Source organism: Saccopteryx bilineata, chromosome 6 (genome assembly GCF_036850765.1).
Source record: "Saccopteryx bilineata isolate mSacBil1 chromosome 6, mSacBil1_pri_phased_curated, whole genome shotgun sequence".
Classification (NCBI taxonomy): domain Eukaryota; kingdom Metazoa; phylum Chordata; class Mammalia; order Chiroptera; family Emballonuridae; genus Saccopteryx; species Saccopteryx bilineata.
Window position 1 is genome coordinate 81,374,078 of NC_089495.1, and position 23,249 is coordinate 81,397,326.

Consider the following 23,249-nt stretch of genomic DNA (forward strand, 5'->3'; position numbering starts at 1 on the left):
ATGATGCTATATACCTGAAGCTAATATACAATAGTATTTTATACTAACTGTAATTAAAAAATTAAAAAAGCAAAAAGAAAAAAAAAATATATATATATAGTTACCTTCTTTATTCATTTTACTTTACCATGATTTTAGGCATACTTTATTTTCTAAATTCTATGTATTTTATTTGGTTATTTAGATAAATTGCATTTAAATATCTTTCCCAGCAAAAATATTGTATGCAAATTAATAAATATAAAAGTAGCTACTTTAAGTAATAGCTTGACACAGTGTTTTAAGCATATTGAATATCACTATAAGACTAACAAATAGACATCAGTCTTCATCTTTTAAATGTGCCTTAGTATATTTACTTCATATTCTTTTACTAAAATTCAATGTTATATTTCTTTTAGGTCATATAAATTACTAACCTTTAAGCATATATCTTTTAAGCTGTATAATAGTAATAGTATTGCAGAGTAAATGGGAAATACAAAATGAAAATTCAAGATAGCAACAGAACAAGTTTTATTACTGAATGGTTATTGACATTAATGATGAAAATGTAGATATAGCATACTTGTATCATTTGTTTTGTATTATTTTTACTAAATTAAAAATTATGTCAAGTTAGAAAATTCACAAAGCACCAATTACTTCAGAAACCATTTAATTACATGCACTTCAAATTTCTATATAATGTCTGATGAAAAGTTTTCTTTGTCCTGTTTGTGTTACTTTCATATACTTGTTTTCTCCCTTAAAAGAAATACGTGGTTTAATTCTTGGATAAAAATGATCTGTCACTATTGTTTGCTTTAAGAGGCTTTTTTTAAAACACTGAATACTGAAAGAAAATTCAAGGCACAAGGGATTGCAGTCCAGCTGCTATGGCATAAATCAATATTTAAAATGCACAATAGTGACTTTTCTTCTCCCAAAAGTAGGAATTTGTGCATCTAATTTCTTGTTTTATTAAAATGTCAAAGTTTGTCTAGGAATGACTTCAAATTTAACTTTGGTTTCTATTTAAGTTTACTGCTCAGCAACAGGGTACCAGACAGTAATATTACTGCACTTCAGTGTTTAGTTTCTTTGTGGGTTGCTGAAACTGTGAAATTTATGAATGGACAACCACCATATTCTTGGCTCAGTTAAGGAAACTGCTAATTCTCTGACCTCCTTTTGCCTTCAGCAAAGAGAATTGGGTTCTATTTTAATGGTTGATTATAGGAAAAGATGAAAAATCTACAAGCAATCTGCTAGAAAAGGATTATAATCATCATCATTCTTAATATAGATTTAAGGGTAAACACATCTTTACTTCCCTAAACAGGAGATTTTGTAGGATAGTAGCCTTTGGATATATGTACAGTACTATCTAAAGTTTTTCTTTGGGTGGTTTCAGTTACCTGGGTTCAATCTCAGGACAAAATATTAAATAGAAAATTCTAGAAAGAGACAATTCAAAAATTTTAAATTGCGCATTATTCTGAGTAGCATGATGAAATCTTGCAGTGTCTCACTCAGTCCAGCCCTGGATTGAATTATCCTTTTGTCCAGCTTATCAACACTATGTATGCTTCCTGACAGTAGGCCACTAGAAGCCCTCTTGGTTAGCAGTTCTTTCAACTGTTCAGATATAGCAGTGCTTGTGTTCAAGTGGTCCTTATTTTACTTAATAATGGCTCCTGAACACAAGAGTTGTGATGCTGGCAATGTGGGCATGCCAAAGAGAAACTGTACTTTCTTTAAATAAAAGGTATGTATATGGGAAGGAAAAAAATAGTGAACATAGGATTCTGTACTATCCCTGGTTTCAGGCATCTACTAGGGGTCTTGGAAAGTATTTTCTCCAAGTAAAGGGAGCCTATTGTATTCATTTATTGCCTAAATTACTCATTAATTTTATATCATGATTTATGTACTAGTGGATTATGCCTTGAAATTCTCTTTTGTCATATTTTTCTACTTTTCAGTTTCCACTGAGAAGAGTTTGCATTCTAAAGCTACACACCAGATGCACCAATTTTGCAGTTTTCAAACCCTCTACTCAGATGCCCATCTTCAAATTCTACTGTGTGTCTCTGGCCCCCAGGGTGAAGAACTGCCTGAGCGCATTAATGGCAGAATCACAATGTAAGTGTCAGAATGGTGGCATCATCATCCCTTGACGCTAGCATCACTGTTTCTTCTGTGTTTCACTACAGAGAAAATAAGGGTAAAGGTTAAAGGATGCGGTTTATTAAATAATTCAGACCATTAACCTGCAACCTACAAACAGCAGCCTATTAAGTTTACGCTGCCATGATGCATATTTGATGTTTACTAATATAAAGCATAATGCCTGTTTGCTTTACTTTTATTGCTACACAGTAATGTAGTAGGTGAAGAAGGAGGATGAAAAAAGGTGACAAGATTCCCGCAAAGGGACAATAAGAGCAGCAGCTTCACTTGCATAAAGAAGATTGAAGCCTTCCCTCCCTCCCTCCATCTCTCCGTATAGGCCCCAGTGCACATCTGCGTCACTTATGGGGGAGGAGGTGCTGAGGCAGAGAGAAAATTGTACTATGAGGACCTTGACAGCTTTTCCTTTTGCCTCCCTCTATTTTCTGGAATATTTATTTTCGTCTTTTACAAACTGACTCTCTAAAAACACCCCTTCTCAGCCTTGCAGAAGGCATTTGACTTTCTCAGAAATACCCGGCAAGCTCTCAGAGCGTCCTCGGAGAGGCCGGGGACAGGGGCGCAGGTGCACGGAGAAAGCTGTGGGGGGAGCGCTTCTTCGCGACTTGGAGCTCTCTCTCTTCTTTCTCTCCCTCTCCCCTCTCCTTTCTCTTTCCTCCTCTCTTTGGGCACTGAACTCAGCTGCGAGGACAGGAGAGCTGACACCTTCCCTACTGAGGCTGTGCCAAGGGCGCATTCCAGGGAGGTGCATCGAGCTACCGCTGCCGCCCGAGCTTCGGAGCGCAGATCTTCCTCCCTCGTGCGTCTCCAGCACCCTCCAGCTGTAACCACGGGGACCCTGTGCGGTGGGGAGGGATCAAGGATTCTCAGCCCTCGGTGTCCCGCTCCTGCGTTTGCTCACCGCGGGTGGGCTCCCCACGCGCAAGTCCTGTGGACCTGACCGCAGCTGAGCGGCGCAGCTCTGCCGTCCGCGCTCCTGTTGTCGCCTGGCAGAGCGCGCACCCGCCTCGCCCGGTCTGCTCCTGAGGTACAGAGAGCGCATCCACCCCTCCTCCAACCCGGACTCCTCTGGCTTCCACGACCAGCTGGTCCGTCCGCTCCTGCGCCAGCTCAGGTCTCTTTCCCGTCCTTGAGTCAAACATGTCGAGCTCCGGACGAAAAGACTTCGATGTGAAGCACATCCTGCGACTCCGCTGGAAACTCTTCAGCCACCCGTCTCCATCCCCCGGTGGCCCGGCCGGGGGCGGCTGTTTGCAACAGGACAGTAGCGGCAGTTTTGAGCACTGGGGACCTAGCCAGAGCCGCCTGCTCAAAAGCCAAGAGAAGGGCAATGTGAGCACGTTCTGGAAGAAGCCTTCCTCTTCTTCTTCCTCTTCGTCCTCCTCCTCCTCCTCGTCTTCCTCCTCTTCCTTCAACCCACTGAATGGCACCCTGCTGCCAGTGGCCACAAGGCTGCAGCAAGGGGCGCCCGGGCAGGGTACTCAACAGCCCACCAGGACTCTCTTCTACGTTGAGTCCCTAGAGGAGGAGGAAGTGCCTGTTATGGACTTTCCTGGACCACACGAAAAAGGGCTGGTCCTGCAAGATCTCAAAGTGGAGCCAGCCACCTCGAGTCAGGCAACAGGTGAAGGATGTGGACACAGGTACAGTAATTCCCCACGGGGCATGGTAGCATATCCCAATTTTCACTCGTTTCCCCACCCGGCGTGTTTCGGTAATTAGTAAGTCAAAAAGGTTTCAGGGTGAAAATTGAAAATTTTTGTTAAGAGATGCCAGCCGGGTTTTTATCCCTCAAGTTGTAATCTCGTTAAAAGTTAGTTCATTAATTTCTATTGGTTCAAACATATTGCTTTTCTTTTTCAAGTTTTCAGAGTTGTAATCACAAACTGAACATATTTCATTTTGGTAAATCTCGAGTAATTCTCCTATATCTGAGAATATAGTATTCTGTCATTTAATTATATTAGTCTTCCAGTTGTCTGATGTGAGGTGAAACTTGATTTAGTCACCACTCAGATGCATCTCATATGCTGGTTTAGAAACTAATTTAGAATGTTATCATGGGATCCCTGTAGGTTGAATCTATATTCCAGGAGGAATGAGGTGGACAAAAGGAGGCTATTGGACAGTAGCATTATCTTCTCTTTCTTTTTCTCAATGAAATACACTGTTGTTATTATTATCTATTCCACTATCTGTTTTACCCTATTTTACTTTTGCCTTGTTCAAAGTCTGTGAATTAAAGTGTTGCTGAGCCCTTTGGCATTCAGTTTTCTTGAATTGTTGGCTCAGTAGAGCATTGTGTATCCTTAGTAATAATGTCAACATTATTTCCTGTTTATTTCTAGTAATACACTTTATTGAGTAGAGTTCTCCTACTTTTAAGACTTATAGACAATCCTCACACATATGAGACTCCTTCTGAGTTTTGCATTTTTAGAGGATAACTCACTATTCTGCACTAGATCATTAGGTTTGAAATGTAGTGAGCATATGAAAAAGTGTGCATTTGTTTCATATAATATCAGAACACATCACTGAAGAGAAATAGAGGAGGAACAAGAAACGACAAGGGATATGTTAATAAAATGTTATTACCTATCAATAACAAATTAGAAGCAAAAGCATCTTTTTAAACTTGATTGATTGAATTAGCTTCTTGTGAAGTTAAGTCACAAAAAGAATATATAAAAAATAATATGTGAAGATGTAGTCTAACTAAGATGACAAATGTGAGGTTAGAAATACAAATAAATCTTTAAATTGATTCAGTTGTGTGAATTATATGGATTTAAATTTGAATCTTAACAGCATTAAACATAATTATATATTTGAAGACATTTAATATAAGATATTATAAAGATGAAGTAAATTTGCAATTTTGAAATATGTCAAAATTTTTCCAGTATGAGATTAAACTAAGTTCATTTATTAGTTAAATTTAAATATTTTACCAAAATGGTTATAATTTTGAGTACCAATAATATAATAAAGTTATTTGATTATTAGATTCACAAGTTACCTGTAGTTTTATTAATTAATACCTTATTGAAATTGACATTATTGTGGTTTAGTTCAAGAAAAAAAAGTAGATTAAATTTTTTTTCTTTTGTAAAGTTAAAGTGTTCAAATAAACTTAAAATATCTGACCATCTGAAAATATTGTTTGGTCATTTAAGAAAAAATAATTTGCTATACCAAATACATTTTTATGTAAATAAGACTACTTTGGTATGAGTAATTTCTGATGACTTTCTTGTAAGTTGGTGAATTTGAAACTATTAATTGAATATTGACATAAGAAATTAAAATAATTTAAAAATAAAATAAAACCAATAAATAATAACTCAGGGAAAACACCCATAAGACTTAACTTCCATTTTCTCATTTTGTAATATACATCAGTGCTTTTATTAATAAAGAGTTGCATAAAAAGTATTCTGAAAATAAACCTAGTACTACCTTAAAATATATTTATTTTTGGAATACAGAACTCCTATGAAGTTTTACATATGTAAAATATTAAAAATAAAGTCTAATTTTATTTTTAAATTCTTATTAATAAAGGGTAGGGCAAAAGTAGGTCTACTGTTGTGAATACACAAAACAAAATGTTTATTCTTGTAGTATTACTTCAGTAATGTGTTATTTTCCATTACTAGTAATTGTAAGCTTACTGTGACTCTATCCTGTACTTAAATCCTTTAGATTACTTTAAATTTCTTACTGAACAAATTAATTAGCATTGATAGTATTCTCAGGGGTATTCCTAAACCTTCATAAAACATTGGTACTGTGCTTATAATTTGTTGAATCTGTATTCCTGAACTTAGTAAATGGCAATTTTCAATATATATTTATATTAACATGTGGTAAAAATGAAGTTTATTTGACAGAAGAGGCAACATTTCCATAAATACTGAATGGAAAATAATATGCAAAATGACTTGTATTGTTGATTTACTTTTGTTTTTATAATTCATTCAGGAAATTTACTGATGTTTATAATGATCAATGACTACATAAACTATACTAATTCTGCATGATAATTTTGATTAGATCATAATAATATCATCATACTGTGATGTCACATTTGATATTTAAAAATTTATTTAAAAATTCTGACTTTTATGCCAAAATTTATCTTCATATATAATGCAAGAGTTGGCCTCTTTTTCTTTCTTCATTTTTTTATCTTCTTTTTATTTTTCTGGTCTCATAATAGTTGAGACCATTTAGACAAATATAAGCAGCTCAGTTGGTTTAACTTGTCATTCAAACAACAGCTGGAGGATGCTCAGGGAAACCTGACCGTATACTCAGAATTTTAGAAGGTCAAATTAACATAGAGATGAAACATAAAGGTAGCAGGAAGGCAGTGGTAAACTAATTTACTGTCCAAACTAAGCTTTTATCTTATTCTGCCCTACCAGACATACATAAATATACCTTAGTATTCCAATACTTTAACCAGTATACCATTAAGAATTGTAACTTCTACAGCAATATACTCCTGACTTACGCTATTAATGATTTATTTTCTCTATTTTCCATAATTAGTTGTTGAAAAGTGTATAATTTCTTAGTTATTTAGGTCAGTATATGTTTTGATGTGAGTAGTTTTGTCTAAAATTCCATATATAGTAAACTGAGAAACAAGAGAGAAATATTTATACTCTTGACATGTGCAGAGATGTAAGTGAAGAGATGTTGTATTTAACTGCTGCTTTTTCGTTTTCTAAATTCTCACTAACTCTACTCATCTTATTCCATGGTTTTAATGACCATCCATAAACTGTATTTTTTAATTTTTATCTTATTATCTAGACTTCCACCTTACCTGTTGTCTCATACATCCACCTCTCTGCTTGACCTCTCTGGTGGATATCACAGAAGCAATATAAACGCAACATGTAGAAAATTGAGCTCATCATCTTCCTTCTCTTTTGCTCAGTGTCCTTCTCTGTCTCAGGGGATTGCTTTGCATGCATTAGTTTGTGTAACCAGAAATCCAAGATTGTATTTGCCCAAATCCTCTTTCTCATCATTTTCAACATTACACCTAGCCCCATGCCATATATGTCCCAGATGTCTCCATCTAAACTGTCTACATCAATTACAAGATACTCAACGTTCGCAACTGCCATCGACATCTTCTCCTCTCATTAATTTTGGCACCTGTAGTCCATTCTTCCTCTTAGAGTCAATGAAAATTATAAAATAGATTTCTTACTATTTTACCACATCTGTGTGTCCCCTCCCCCCATCCTCAAAACATTCTCACCACCCTCTGACCTCATTCCATACTTTAGTCTAGACCCCAAATGATTTGTTCCTCGTCTGTTATCTAGGCCCTTCAATCACCACCTTCCCCACCACCCTCTGCCTTCCTGATTCCATGTCCTCCTTCATCATTTTTTCTGCCTTTGGGCCTCACAAACTTGTTACCTCTCATTGTAACTTCCATTAACCCACCTTTCTCTGAGTGTATTCCTCATTTCGTTGGAGTGTCTTGAACAGAAATGCTGTACTTTTCTTAGAGAAACATTCAGTGATTCTCCCAGGCCAAAATTGTACTTAAAAATTTGTATTATGTAAAAAAAAATTGTGTTATTTTTTCCTCATGTTTTCCCTTATTTGAGTAACTGTTCTCTACCTACTCTTTCATTCCTTATTGTTACTTGCAATCATGTATTAAAAACTGTGTTGCTTTTTGGTCACTAACTACAGTCACCAAACAGAGTATTTGTTTTGCTCATCATTATCTCAGAACATGCAGTTACTCAATAAATACTGTTGAGAGAATAAATATTTGTCATAATCATAATGAGTGACATTGATGAGGACCTTGTCATATGGCAGGTAGCATGTTGAATGTTTATTTATATTTATAACTTAATATTCAGAATAGCTCTATATTTCTGGTTCATTTGAGCATCCCTCTGATAGATTGATTATATAAATGAGAATACTAAGATATAAAGAAATAATTTACCCAGAGTCACAGATTTTAAGTAATATATCTGTATTTTAAATTATTTTTGTAATTTGAATTATGGATATTTATTTTTTAAATCTTTTGTTAATTTTATTTTAAATCTTTTGTTAATTTTATATAATTAAAATTATATAAGTTTCAGGTAAACAATTTTATAATTAGTATTTGTCTATTGCATTCTTTGTTTACTACTCACAGTCAAATTTCCTTTTGTAACCATATATTTACCCCTTTACTAGTTCTACTGGACTTTTAGTCTTTGCTATCTGACTCCAGATACCATTTTTCAGGCTACTTTGCCAACTCTTCCTTCCCTCTGCTTAAAAAAACAAGCAGAATATAAGAAAGGAGAGAGTCTTTAACTAAAGTTATTATAAAGCAGTTCTTTTTATTCCCTTGGTACAAGTTATGCTTGTGTTTGAATGTTTGGATAAACTTCTTAAAATGATGCTAATGCACAATGCTTCAAGACTTTTTAGTCCAAGTTAGATAACACTCTTATTTCCTGAAGTATGATGTATTTAAAACATTTTACTTTATAATTAAACAAAAGCAAGAAGAAATAACTTAGACAGGAAAATAATTTAATTTTGGAGCTCAAAAGAGAGCTTTATGAAAAAAAATATGTTTCTGAAGTCAGAACAATTGATACAAAAATAATCACAGAAAGGCAACATATGCCATTAGAACTTCATAGAACTGGTTGAACCTGAATTAAGTATTTAAAATGAGGAAGAATCAGCCTTGCTGTAAAAGAAAAAGAAACATTTTTTAATGGTAAAGAACTATTTCTTCAGGAAAATAGTTCTTAAACTATGTGTCACATAACACTGAAATTAACTAATATTCATATTTCCCCTGCAACCCTAATTTTACAGCAAAAAACCCCAACAACTCATTATGTAATACTTTTACTCAATTTCTTCTATTCTTTGCTAATTCTTAGGTCTGGGCACTGAGCATTATACAATTAACTGTTATTTAAGGAGAACTAGCAAAGATAATATTTATATGGGGAAAGTTTTTTTTTTTTTTTGGACCTATTTCAGGATGGATTTATCAATATTACATGGTGTTCTGCAGAGAAGACCACAATTTCCAAGGGCCTTCACCTCTGGACATGTTTGCTTCAGGCAAACTAATATCATAAAGTAAAATGAAATGACCATTAGGTTGAATTTGCAAGTGCCCAAAACTCTAGAGCAATTTGAAATAAAAATTGTGGATATAAATGCAACTGTTAAAAATTACAAACAAAAAAGAACCATGTTAACTGAAATACCATAATTCGGTTTTCATTGTTTTTTCGATGTTTCAAATATACTTTGTGTACCTAGGGAAATTGTGTTTCTAACAAATACATGTTAAGTACAAGTTTATTGGTTTTGACAAATAATTCTTACAGAATTTACAAAAAAGTGAGATCTTCAATATATTTTATAGTTAAATCAAATTTCTGAATGTGAAAATGTGTGTCTTTTTATTGGAGTCTCAAACTAATAAGATTTTATTGATTTTTTTTTTTACTATCCAAAATAACTAAAAGCATTTTTGTGGTAGCTATAATTGTAAATGTCCTTGAATTTACATCTTAGTTTAGGCCAGATAATAATTAATTTGCCTATTGCAATTTTAAAAAATGTTATTGAAAACTTTAAAGAAATATCTGAATATTTAAGAACTCACCGGAAGGTTTGAAACTCTTTGCTCTTCAAACTCAAGTGACAAAGCAGTGACTTTAAATCTACTGACAGTTCTTACAAAAGAAAAAAAAAGATTAATTGCAATCAAAAGAAAATTTTTGTTGAGATACAAAAAACAAAAAATTACCCCTGTCATTTTATTAGTCAAACATGAAGAAACTCTCTCTTACCCAGAATTTTGCATCTTTTAGCATAGACTTTTTTCTTCTAGCTTGAAAATACTGTTTATTCAGTTTTAAAGCATATTTACTAATTACATTAATTCTAAAAGGGGAATTAGCCACCTAATTATAATGCTGATGTATTTCTTTGTCTAATTGACTAGGTCAAGACACTAATTTCATTCACAGCTGTGGCATCTTTTTATAGACTTTGATGAACTTCAATTACTAATAAATATTGAATTATAAGACCATGATCCTTTAGTAGAATCCTGTTCAACCCCATTTGCTTTTCTTTTTAAAAAACAAAAACTATTGAATGTATTAGCATGACACTGATTAATAAAATTATACAGGATTCCAAATGCACTATTCTAAAATACACTATCTGTATATTGCAATTTCTGTTCACCACCCTGTCAACTCTACCTTCACACCATATATCCCCCCTCAGTTTTTAGACTTCCAGCGAGTCCTTTCTAAATTATTCAGTAATTTGAAATCACACCAAAAGAAGGTATAAGTTACATGCAGTCATTAATCTGTTGAGGTCCACATCCTTAACAATGTTAGAAAGATGTTTCAGATCTAAGGTAGGAACTTTTATTGTGATGAGATAAGTAAAATTATAAAAAAGTATACTCACAAAAAATATAGCATATGCAGAAACAGATAATATGAGCAGAAAAAAAGATGGTTTTAAAGACATTGTAAGTCAAATATAGACAAAAAAAAAGTCTATTGTACTATATAGTTTTGATACTAGCTACCATTGTTGAATTCTCTGGCCAGGATTTAAAAATAGTTTGATCTAAGTGCTTATAAAAGCTTAATAAATATTACCTCAACCAGAGAGAATGTGTGCTATGATTTTAAGACCCCAAGAAAGATAAGTTTTTCATAATAAGCTTATGAAGCAGATAATTTTAAATGAAGATCATGTCGCAAAAATTATGCTTTTAAAAATTGATCTTAGAGTCTCCAATCATAGTTTAGAGTGGAATAAATTGGTGTTAATTCTAAAGTCAGCCTTTCCATTTTTTAGGTGCCCTTGGTTCATTTCTAGTAACTGATTCTCACAGGAAATCTTTCAGTTTGGTTGTTTCATACTTGTGACTTTTTGTCCTGGTAAATTATCTTGGCACCTTTTTTCACTTAGTGATATTTTTAGGCATTTGTTCATGTAAATCAACATTTTCATCTTGACAAATATGATAGAACAACTTAAATTATGGGATCAGAAAACTGGGAGGGTTTATATTATGAGGGAATGGAAGAATTAAACTATTTTATAGTTTTTCAAGAGAGACTGATAATATCTTTTTGTATCAATAAGATATCTGTTTTTCTTTTTGGTTTCTCTAGTAGATTTCAATTTTACTTAAATGTCCAAGAGGTCTATTTAGGTCAGTATTCACAAATGTCAGAACCTCAGAGTAAATAAGTAATGTATTTTTGAATTCAAGAATATAAAAACATCTTTTTAACTCAGAATCAATTTCGAACTCTACTATTTTGAAAAAAAGTCTGAAGTACTTTTTATCATTTGCAATAAAATTTAAATATGATACTGATTTTTTAAGTTACTTTACCTTTGATATACTAGCATGTCATTACAATCAAGAAGTTTACATAGATTTGTCTTAGATATTTCTTACTTGATAATCCACTGGTGACTTTTTAAAAATTACTTGTGCAATATTTTTCTCAAAAGCCATGACATTGTCATATTATAAACATTTCATAATTCTGTTGCACTGGTTTTGGCTAGATAAGTAAATTTTGTTCAATAACATGAATTTGCCCACATTATCTACCTAAAGATTAGAATAATTTAAAAATCAGTTAAGATTAAAAAAATATTGGGCAAATTATATCCTAATCATTTTATTCAATTCAGAATAAGAGATAGAATAACAGGGACTGGACTTACCATCTCACTTAAAGCAACAACAAAGAATGAAAGTAGAAAGGAGTAAGAAAAAGACAAAAAGAGAGACAGGATATAGGAAGGATGAAAGGGAGGGAGGGAGGGAGGGAAGGAAGGAAGGAAGGAAGGAAGGAAGGAAGGAAGGAAGGAAGGAAGGAAAGAAAGGAAGGAAGGAAGGAAGGAAGGAAGGAAGGAAGGAAGGAAGGAAGGAAGGAAGGAAGGAAGGGAAGGAGGGAAGGAGGGAGGGAGGGAGGGGGGGGAAGAGTTGAAAGAAAGAACAGTATATGAAACAACATTTTTCAAGACATTGGGCATGAGGTATTAAGGGAGAATGATTCTTAAAATATAAAGAACAAATAAAATTAATCTTGTGATTGACCCAGATCATGGTGTAAGAGAGATTCTGGGCACTCTTAAAATGGAGAGGAAACCAGAAAGAATATAATAACCACTCTGGATTGAGTAGATGGAGCTCAGTGACCAAGGTGACCAAGGCTTTTCAAAGAGGGCTGAGTACATGGTTTCTGACCACTATACTATACATCTGAAACTAACATAGAATAGCATTGAAAGTGGGCTATAATAAAAAAATTAATAGTTAATTAATCAAGTAATAAAATGGGGAGTTATCAGCATGTAATTAATTTTAAGATTCATGAAATGATATTAGTGATATTTTACTAAAGCTGTATAAGCTACCACCATTGGAAGAAACCGAAGGAGGGGTACATGGGTCTTGTTACTATTTTTGCAGCTCTTGGTGACTTTATGATTATTCTAAAAGACAAGTTAAAAAAATAAAAATAAATAAAAGAGAATTCCATATGGAGAATACTCCAGAACTCTGTCGAGAGGTTCTTGAGTATTCAGCAGATCAATATGAAGTAGAATACTGACAGGTACATGTATTTAAGGAAACTGTCCAAGCCTTGGGAAAGAACCATCTCAGAATTAGAAAGAATAGTATCTTTCCCTAACAATTATAATGGAAAACTTCATGATTTGTGAGACTAAAAAGTATAGTATGTTAGTAATAAGAAAAAAACTAGTCTTAGAATAAATTCTGTTTTGGTACCATTTAATAAATCTCAACAGTAAAACTCAAAAGTATTAAACTATTTTCAAACAATATAACTGTGCTGTATTACAAAGTTACATAACAATTTATATATGAATAAATATTCAATACCAAACAAGAAAAAAAATTTATTGTCTGACATCCAGTTGAAGATGATGAGGCAACAAAGAAGTGGAAAAATATGAACCATAATGAGAAGCAAAATCAATCAAATAAAACTGCCCCAAAATTAAAGCGGTTAAAACCAGATTTCATAGTTAAGTAGGGTATGATACATATGAAAATAACAACATCAAACTTCTAGAAGAAAATGAAACTGCAATGACTGAGATTTAAAAAATATGCTGGGGCTCTGGCTGGTTAGCTCAGTTGTAGCACATTAGCCAGGCATGTGGAAAACCTGGCTTTGATTCCCAGCCAGGTCACACAGGAGAAGCACCCATCTGCTTCTCCACCTTTCCCCCTCACCTTTATCTCTATCTTTCTCTTCTCCTCTAGTAGCCAAGACTCTATTGGAACAAAGTTGGATGGCTTCGTGGCCTCTGCCTCAGGCACTAGGATGGTTCCTGTTGCAGCAGAGCGATGCCCCAGAGGGTCCGAGCATAGATCCCTGGTGGGCATGCCAGGTGGATCTTGGTCGGGTGCATGTGGGAGTCTGTCTGTCTGCCTCACCCCGCTTCTCACTTCAGAAAAATAAAAAATATTAATGACAAAGCAGAAATTGCAGAAAATCATGATAACTTTGAAAACATACCAACAGGTCATGGCCTGTTCGCTCAGCAATAGAGCATTGGCTTGGCATGTGAAAGTCCTGGATTTGATTCTCAGTCAGGACAAACAAGAGAAATGCCCATCTGTATCTCTACACTTCCCTCCCTCTCTCTCTTCCCCTCCCACAGCCATGGCACTAATGTTTGGAGCAAAGTTGGCCCTGGGGGCTGAGGATGGCTCCATGGCCTCACCTCAGGTGGTAAAATAGCTTGGTTGCCAACTAACAGAGCAATGGCCCCAAATGGGTAGAACACTTCCTGGTAGGGGGCTTGCCAGGTGGATCCCAGTTGGGGAGATGAGGGAGTCTGTCTCTGCCTCCCCACCCCTCACTTAATAATAATAATAATAATAATAATAATAAACATTTAGCAACAAAATCATCAAAATGAAACAAGGAAATTGACATCAATTGACATACACAAAAAAGTAAAAACTACCAGCCATTGTAACTACATGGGTTAAAAAACAGGATTATTCCTTATTATTTAAATCTAGAATATATGAAAGATAAATGATAATTGAGCAAACAAAAAGACTATTATGAGACTTTTATCATATATGTAACTGAAATGTGACAACAATAGTATTAAGACTGGGAAGGGAGAAACATAGGTACAGTATTGCAAGGTGGTTCTGCTAGGTATGAAGTGCTATGTCATTTGAGATAGTCTCAGAAGTATGTGAAAAATCCCAAAGTCATCACTCTATTAACAAAACAGTAAATAGCTAGTAATCCAACAAAAATAAAAAATGCTGTCATAAAAATTATTAAATTAATTTAATAAAAGAGGAAAGAAAAAAAGGTAGAGCAAGTGGGAAAGGCATAGCTCAAGTATAGTCTGAAAGCTTATTATATCAATAATTTCATTAAGAATGTCTGTTCTATACAACCATAATTAAAAGTAGAGATGATCAGATTCTAAAAAGTCAGACCCAATTTTATTCTGCTTAACAAAAACACATCTTAAATATAAACACAACAATTAGGGAAAGGATGAAAATGATATAAAATTTTAACCTGATTGATGGTGGCAGAAGTGGATAAAACATCCATTCAGGATGCTGAGGTCCCTGATTGGAAATTCCTAGGTTGCCAACTTCAGCGCAGGCTCCTAGGCTTGAACATAGGCTTGGCAGCTTGAGTACAGGGTCATCAAATTGATCCCAAGGTCCCTGGTTTGAGCCCAAAGTTTGCTGGGTGGAAGACCAAGGTTGCTGGCTTGAACAAGGGGTCAATGACTTGGCTTGAGCTCCCTGGTCAAGGCATGTATGAAAAGCAATCATTGAAGAGCTGAAGTGAAGCAGCTACAAGTCTATGCTTCTCATCTCTCTTCTCTCCCTTCCTGTCTCTTTTTCTTTCATTATATATATATATATATATATATATATATATATATATATATATTCAAAATAAAGTCCAAATGAATGCATTATTACCAGAGAAAGTATTTCTCATAGTGAAGAATAGCAATCTGATAAATAGAATATAAGAAAAACCTACAGCTAATATCATATTGTTGAAAGGCTAAATGTGTTTACTCTAAGATCTAGACAAAATGACAATGTTCTTTCTTACCATTTTTCTTCAGTATTGTGTTGGAGGTGCTAATCTGTTCAATAAAATAAACAAAGCAAACAAACAAACAAAAAAGACATTTATATTGGAAAAAGAAATAAAATTATTTACATAAAAATTGGTCATCTATGTAGACATGAAGAAGTAATATGGTCATTAATTTTATTTATAATTGTTTATTTGAAAAAATTTATGGAATCTATAAAAAAGATGGAGTTTTTTGGCAGGATATAAAATTAACATACAAAAATCAGTTATATTTCTGCATATCATTAAGGAACAACTGGAAAATTGAAATTATAGAAAAAATACATTTAAGCCCTGTCCAGGTAGCTCAGTTGGTTAGAGAATCATCACATTATGCCAAGATTGCAAATTTGAACCCAGGTCAGGACACATAAAAAAATCAACCAATAAATGCATAAATAAATGGAACAATAAATCAACATCTCTCTCTTTCTCTCTCCCTTTCTCATTAAAGTCAATCAATAAAAAATAATACATTTTATAATAATATTTTTAAAATATGAAATACTTAATAACCATGACAAAAAAAGTTAAAAGACCCATACACTGAAAAAAATAAAACCATAAATAATGGAAAGATATACTATGTTCAAGGACCAAGAGACTTACTATTATTTCTATATCATTTCTTCCAGAATTAATCTATAGATTTTACACTTCCTCCACAAGATATTCCTTGATTTTTAATTAAAAACTGGCAGAATCAATCTAAAAATCCCTTGAAACATTTAAAGGACCTAGAATAAACCAAACAACTGTGAAAACAAAATGAACAAATTTGAGAAATTATACTTTCTGATTTTCTAACTTATTTTAAAGCTACATTAATCATGATACTGTGTGATCAGGGTCTTAATGCATAACTAAATAAATGGTGAATAGATAAATAATTTTAATAATAACAATATAATGGGAAATTTATGCCATAATAAAGAATAAACAACTGTTCATCAAACACTATGAGTGAATGAAAAATGTTACGGTAAGCCAAAGAAACTCACTGTATGGTATATTTCTCCTTAATGTTTATCATAAGTAAGATAAATCTATTCATTATATTGGTCATTTACACTTTTCATAGATATTTTATTCTAATTTGTCTTGAATAATATATTGGAGTCAAACAGCTTTTTAGTTTGATATATGACATTTGCCTTGCAGAACTGGATAATAATATATTCACATTAAGTTTGCTGCTTTTCTCTTGGTAGAAGATGAGATTAAAAAAGGAAGACTGAGTCGCCTTTTTGTTGCACATTCACTTTGGAAACTAGTGAATATGGTGTCAAAAAAGGCGTAAACTAAACGCTTTCAGCCCTTTTCCTGCCCTTGAGTTTGATATCTTTGGTATAGGAGCTGCGTGAGTGACAGTTAAAAAAAAAAAAAAAAAGACTGAATAGGTTTAAAGTAAGGATTTCTGCAAAGAAAGCTCAAAATATGTTTTCATATGAGCATAAAGGACTTGCATCATAATACAGTGGGAACCATCTTCGTTGCCCATACTAAAGGAGAAGCAATATTAACCATGAGCTTTACCTTAATGACACAGAAAGAAATGAGCTATGCTGTCCTCTTCGCTGACTTTACTTAATATTTGCCCAGACAACTTGTAAGCACCACTAAACATATTTTCGTCACAGGAAAAAGTGTTCATTTCCTACTCTATCTCTTTTTACTAACAGATATAAAATATTTACATATTCTTCCTAACAACAGCCCGTGACTTTTAAATAGATTTCATATCAGAAAAATATTTTTAATTGTAAAATTAATTCTGTATTATTATAGAATTTCTCAAAGGACAACTTTTAAATTATTTTCTGAGTGTATATTTTCTTTTTATTTTCCCCAAATGACACATCTATTTGAAATCTTAACTAAAGTTGAAAACTCCCTTGTATCTGTCTTACTCCTATATTCTCTCATATTATTTGTCTCATATTAAATGTTCATCTAAGTGTAAAAATATTTAAATTCTTTTTTTTTTTTGCATTTTTTTTTGCATTTTTCTGAAGCTGGAAACAGGGAGAGACAGTCAGACAGACTCCCGCATGCCCCCGACTTGGATCCACCCGGCACGCCCAACAGGGGGCGACGCTCTGCCCACCAGGGGGCGACGCTCTGCACATCCTGGGCGTCCCTATGTTGCGACCAGAGCCACTCTAGCGCCTGAGGCAGAGGCCACAGAGCCATCCCCAGCGCCCGGGCCATCTTTGCTCCAATGGAGCCTTGGCTGTGGGAGGAGAACAGAGAGACAGAGAGAAAGGAGAGGGGCAGGGGTGGATAAGCAGATGGGCACTTCTTCTGTGTGCCCTGGCCGGGAATCGAACCCGGGACTTCTGCACACCAGGCCAACGCTCTACCACTGAGCCTACCGGCCAGGGCAATATTTAAATTCTTATTCATCAATAACCTCCAGATAAATCTTAATAATGCCACAAACTGAAAATATGTATGATCTATAAATATTGATGAATTTTAAAGTAAGTATATCTCTAAGTTAACATTGCCTTATTTTAATATATTGGCACCCACAGTTGCATGCAACAATGGAAAGAAAACTGGGTTCAACATTAGAAAACCTAAGTTTTAGTGTAAAGTCCACCAAATAGAAAAATGTTATCATTGTCACTTAAATGGATTTTTCTCTCATTTTTTCATTGGAATATGTAGGGATAGGTCAAAAAACATATGATATCTACAGTATTCAGGCCTTGCTACTGTAAGACAGTAGATCTTCTCTTGCAGTTGAATCAGCTTGACTCCTAGCATAACAGCTTGAATTACGCTGCATTTTGGCCACTTAGATATGAATCAATCTCTATTTTGAGCTTTAAGGGTATATTCTGAGCCAAATATGCCCATGTGAAAACTATTCCTTCACTCAATGAAGACTGTTTCAAATAAGTTATGTTTGAAACTGTTTCCTAGACAATATGCCAGCTTCTTGAGATAAAAAGAAGTATAGAAAATTATTTTTATTACAGAATAAAAAAAGAACTAGTAGTAAAATTTAATAAGTAATTATAAAAATGTAACTTGTGCTATACAAACTATATACATAGTAAGAGGAGTTTAAAAATGTACATAAAAGGAAAACTTAAAAGGGTCTTAATAAAGACCAGCATCAGTATGAATAGTCTATAATTAGAAAAGGTAAAAACAAGTAAATAAGTTTGAGTATGCTTGGATAAAAAACCAGGCGATTTAATTGGGGCCCTAGACTGTAATCAGAACACAAGATGCCGCCTGACCTGTGGTGGCACAGTGGATAAAGCATCAACCTGGAAATGCTGAGGTTGCTGGTTCAAAACCCTGGGCTTGCCTGGTCAAGGCACATATGGGAGTTGATGCTTCCTGCTCCTCCCCCTTCTCTCTCTCTCCTTCTCTCTCTCTCTCTCTCTCTCTCTCTCTCTCTTTCCCCCCTCTCTATAATGAATAAATAAAATCTTAAAAAAAAGAACACAAGATGCCTTCTAGATTACAGTCAAGACTTTGAATTTTACTTATGGTGACTGTAAAATAATAAATCTAGCTGATAAGATTAAAATAGTAATTTTTTCTGTTATGATATATAAGATGGATTAGAAAAAAGAAGGGTAAAATTGAAAATAGCCTGGTGAAGAACTACTACTTAAAAAATAGAAGGAAAGTCACCATTTGGAAAATAAAATGTCCCAATTGCCAATTAATCAAAGGTTTAATTGTTAAAGATGTAAAGAGTAAGAAGATTCCTACAATTTTAGTTGGGCAAATTAATGGATATTTTTGTTTTTGTTCTACAAAGTAGATAATGCATGAGACGGGAGGGAAGAAAATAATTTTTGTTTTGAACAATCTGAATTCAGTAAGTAGCTAACATAAATATTTTTTAAATCTATGTAGAATAGTCAAAAACGAATAAAGGATTTCTAGAACTTAAAATTTAGGCAATTGTAGTAAAGAATATGTTGAATCTTAAGATTTCACCTAAAAAAAATAGAGCTGAATAATGACAGCATCAAATATATAGCCATGAGGATGGTTTAGTAACCTGGGGTGTAGATGTGGAATTGAAGGAACTGGCAGCAGGAGCTACATTGTGTGAAGAGTCTCTTATAGAAAATTGGATATGCCCAGGAATATAGTTGGATTTGCGAGGTCTACCTCAAATGCCTTCTATGATCTTAGGGCATAAAAACAGCAATATGAGGTGTACCAGTGCAAGCAACTTACTTGAGTTTTCAAAAGTGAAAAGACTTTGTTTCCTGAGGATTCAAGGTTCATAGTATAGGTGAATAAATGCAGTGCTAGACATTTCTAGAACCTACCTCGAGGTTCCAGGGTTGTGAGAACTATAAATTGCCTATCAATGAGAAGGATGCAAAGGAAGCAAAATGACATGTGAAACACTTTTGAAAAGGATAATGCAAGTTTCAGACTAACAATCTCAGGAAATCAACTAAGACAAGAGTATTAAGTAAGTGTATGTGTCCTTATGTGTATGAGGTTATAAAAAAACAATTAATAGTGAGGCTTGTATGCTCTATGATGGTCAAGGATGATAAAGGTTGGCTATGAGTGAGGTTAATTGGATGTAGTTTCGTATGTGCCAATGGTGAAAAGATGATATGGGTTTACATCTCAGGTGGTCTTAGAGAGACTGATTACCACCAATACGTATTTCATCAAATACAGTATTTAAGAGATATTTTTTTAATGAGTAACAGAGTGGGATTTTAAACTGTCATCATGAACAGGCTCAATGTGATAAGAAAGTGATCAATTATCAATAATCAAACACTTAGAAATTGTTAACTAAACAATTATTAGTTATTAAAAATTATTAAGAATTTGGCCCTGGCTGGTTGGCCCAATGGTAGAGCGTTGGCCTGGCATGTGGAAGTCCCGTGTTTGATTCTCGGTCAGGGCACACTGGAGAAGCGCCCATCTGCTTCTTCATCCCTCTCCCCCTTCCTCTCCTCAGCCATGGCTCAAATGGTTCCAGCAAAGTTGACCCCCAGTCTGAGGATGGCTCCATGGCCTCGCCTCAAGCACTAAAATAGCTCAATTGCTGAGCAAAAGAGCAGCAGCCCTGACAGGCAGAACATTGCCTGGTAGGGGGATCCGGTTGGGGTGCATGTGGGAGTCTGTCTCTGCCTCCCCACATCTAACTTAATAAAAAAAATAAGAATTTAAAATCAGTGACAGTACAGCATCAAACCAGCAGTCTTTTGAACACAGGTCCCTACACATGAAGCTGACTTTGAATAAGATTCTGACTAATGAATATATAAAGCTGATATAGTCTGTAAAGGGACCTCTTTAACCTAACACTAGGATTAGGATGCATCTTGAAAACCCAAGACATGAAGGAGCACTTCCAACTTAAACAGTAACATCTCCAATGAGTTTCATAAAATTTAAAAATAGCTGTATATTATTACAAAGCTCACAAAACACACTAAAAAAGCTTTTTATATTTATTAATTTGAGGTGATAAATAACTTCCCCCCAGGGATTACAGAGCTTCTGAAATATTCAACATATTATTTTACTTGAAAAGAAAACTATTGGAACCAAGAAGATAATAGCAAAAGTTTGGGCCTCAGGGAACTTGATAATGTGTATTGTCAGCTCTACTTCAAAACAATTTTTCACTATTCACACACATGTCTATATATTCTATGTTGATTTCAATATATGAATAAAAATGATTCTTACACTAATTTGTCATAATAATTTATAAGAGGCTTTATATTTCACGCACGTGTATCAAATTTTATACCAGGCTGGAAAATTACATTGGTTTCGGAGCTAGCCACAGAGACATATGCTACTCAGAGGAACAGATGCAGTATCATGGAACTATTCTACACAAGAATGTCAGAGAAACACATTTACATCTGAAGACTCAATGATTGTCACAATCTCAGGAAGTAGTCTTCTTATCATTTCTTATTGACTACAATTTTATTATGGGGTTAAATGTACCTTTCTTTAATATTTAAATGTGCAGATAAATGAGATAAATGTAAGGGGATGTATATGAGTAAATGGGCAATTATTTTGGAAATTTTTTTCTTCATAGATACTCTGGCACTTTAAAATTTAATAAAAAGAATGTTTACTTGAAATTAAAAAGTGCAATTTCTTAAAATTATAATTATGAAAATTTTGTGATGAAAAATGTTAATCTTTCTTAACTAATACATTTAAAATAGAAATTACATTTCTTAAGTCACTATAAATGAGATAAATAGCTTGAATGTATATAATTATAATCCCAGTGTTTAAAATTATCAAGCATAATTTATTTCTGATAAAAATAACATTTGTTGAACCTGGCCAGGTAGCTGTCAGTTAGAGCGTTGTCCCAAAATGACAAAGTTGAGGGTTCAATTCCTGTTCAAGCACATACAGGAAGCAACCAATGAATATACACAACTAAGTGGAACAATAAATGGATGCTTCCTTTCTTTCTCCCCTCTCTCTCCTTCCTCTCTCATTCTCTCTAAAAAAATCAATCAATAAAAAAATCAATTAAGCCATGGCTGATAGCTTGGTTGGTTGAAATGTTGTCCTGAAGCACCAAATTTGCCAGTTTGATTCCCAGTCAGGGCACATACAGGAAATGCCTCTCTAAAATAAATAAATAAATAAATACAAAATACAAATATATTTTTGGAGGAGAAGGTGAAATAATAAGACAATATCTATTGCTATGGAAACTGGGTAAAACTTAAAATTGAGAAATATAAATTGTTTATATCTATCCTTTAGAAATAAAAGGAATAGAAGTTAAAGAATACTCATGCTCCATGCTTGTCTGTCAATAGAATAATAAGATATTTTATATTCATCATGTAAAATATAGTATATAAAATATATCATTAATATATATCAAAAAGTATCATGAAAACATATATACTTAGGGAAAAATGAATAAATATAGAATGTTTCAGAAAACACTAGTGTCCAATGAATAAAGAAATTCATAAAAGTTTGTGTGAAATGTGTGTTTAAAAATAATGTGATATATAATCACAATGTAGTAAAACTTAAAAACATCTCCACAAGCATGTTTATTGTGTAAATGCATTTGTAAAATCAGAGAGAATAACATAGTAAGTGCCACATTTTTACATTTGTTACCTAAAGATTGTAAGATTGTTTTCTATGTTCATGATGTATACATTAAAATTTATTTAATTTTTTTAAATTTATTGATTTTAGAGAACTAACAGGATAGAGAAAAAAACACTGATTTGTTTTTTTACTTATTTATTCATTCATTGGTTGATTTTTGTATGTGCCCTGACCGGGGATTGAAACACAACCTTGACATACCAGGATGATCTAATCAACTAAGCTACCTGGCCAGGACATACTTTGAACTTTATTGTTATTATGTGTTTAAACTGATAAGCTAAAAATTGCAAAAAGTTAATTTGTAAAATATTAACTTTAAAAATAAGGAATATAATACGAGTCAAAATTTGGTAAAAGCCTGAAAGTGCTATTCAAAAAAGAGCAATACTGTCATGAGCTGCTTAATCAAGGGGAAATACATTCTTAGGCAATTTCTTTCTTATGCGAGCATCATAGAGTGCATATACACAAACCTAGATGGTATAACCTGCTACTACAATTGTATGTGGTAGACTTTCATGCCATGACAGCACAGTGCTCTTGTTTACACCAGCATCACTACAAATAGGTGAATAATTGTAGTGTAAGTATGACAATTGTTTTGTTCTTATTGTAATGCAAGTGACTTAATCTTAGATAGCCTAGGCATCTACTTTAACCAGGTATCCAATTCAAAGAGGCATCCAGCGTCAACTGTCA

General features: G+C 33.8%; 1 protein-coding gene and 1 non-coding gene across 2 annotated transcripts in view; both read left to right on the forward strand.

Annotated features, from left to right (window-relative positions):
* Positions 1-3,072: 3,072 nt before the first annotated feature.
* KLHL1 (kelch like family member 1) overlaps positions 3,073-23,249 on the forward strand; it is a 446,827-nt gene continuing 426,650 nt past the window's right edge. Inside the window, exon 1 of the mRNA XM_066235267.1 lies at positions 3,073-3,818. Coding sequence (XP_066091364.1) covers positions 3,316-3,818 — 503 coding nt within the window. The 5' untranslated portion in view covers positions 3,073-3,315. The remainder of the gene's footprint in view (positions 3,819-23,249) is intronic.
* Positions 16,660-16,792, forward strand: LOC136309817 (small nucleolar RNA SNORA13). The gene has a single exon (XR_010726454.1). It is a non-coding gene; the product is annotated as a small nucleolar RNA SNORA13 (small nucleolar RNA).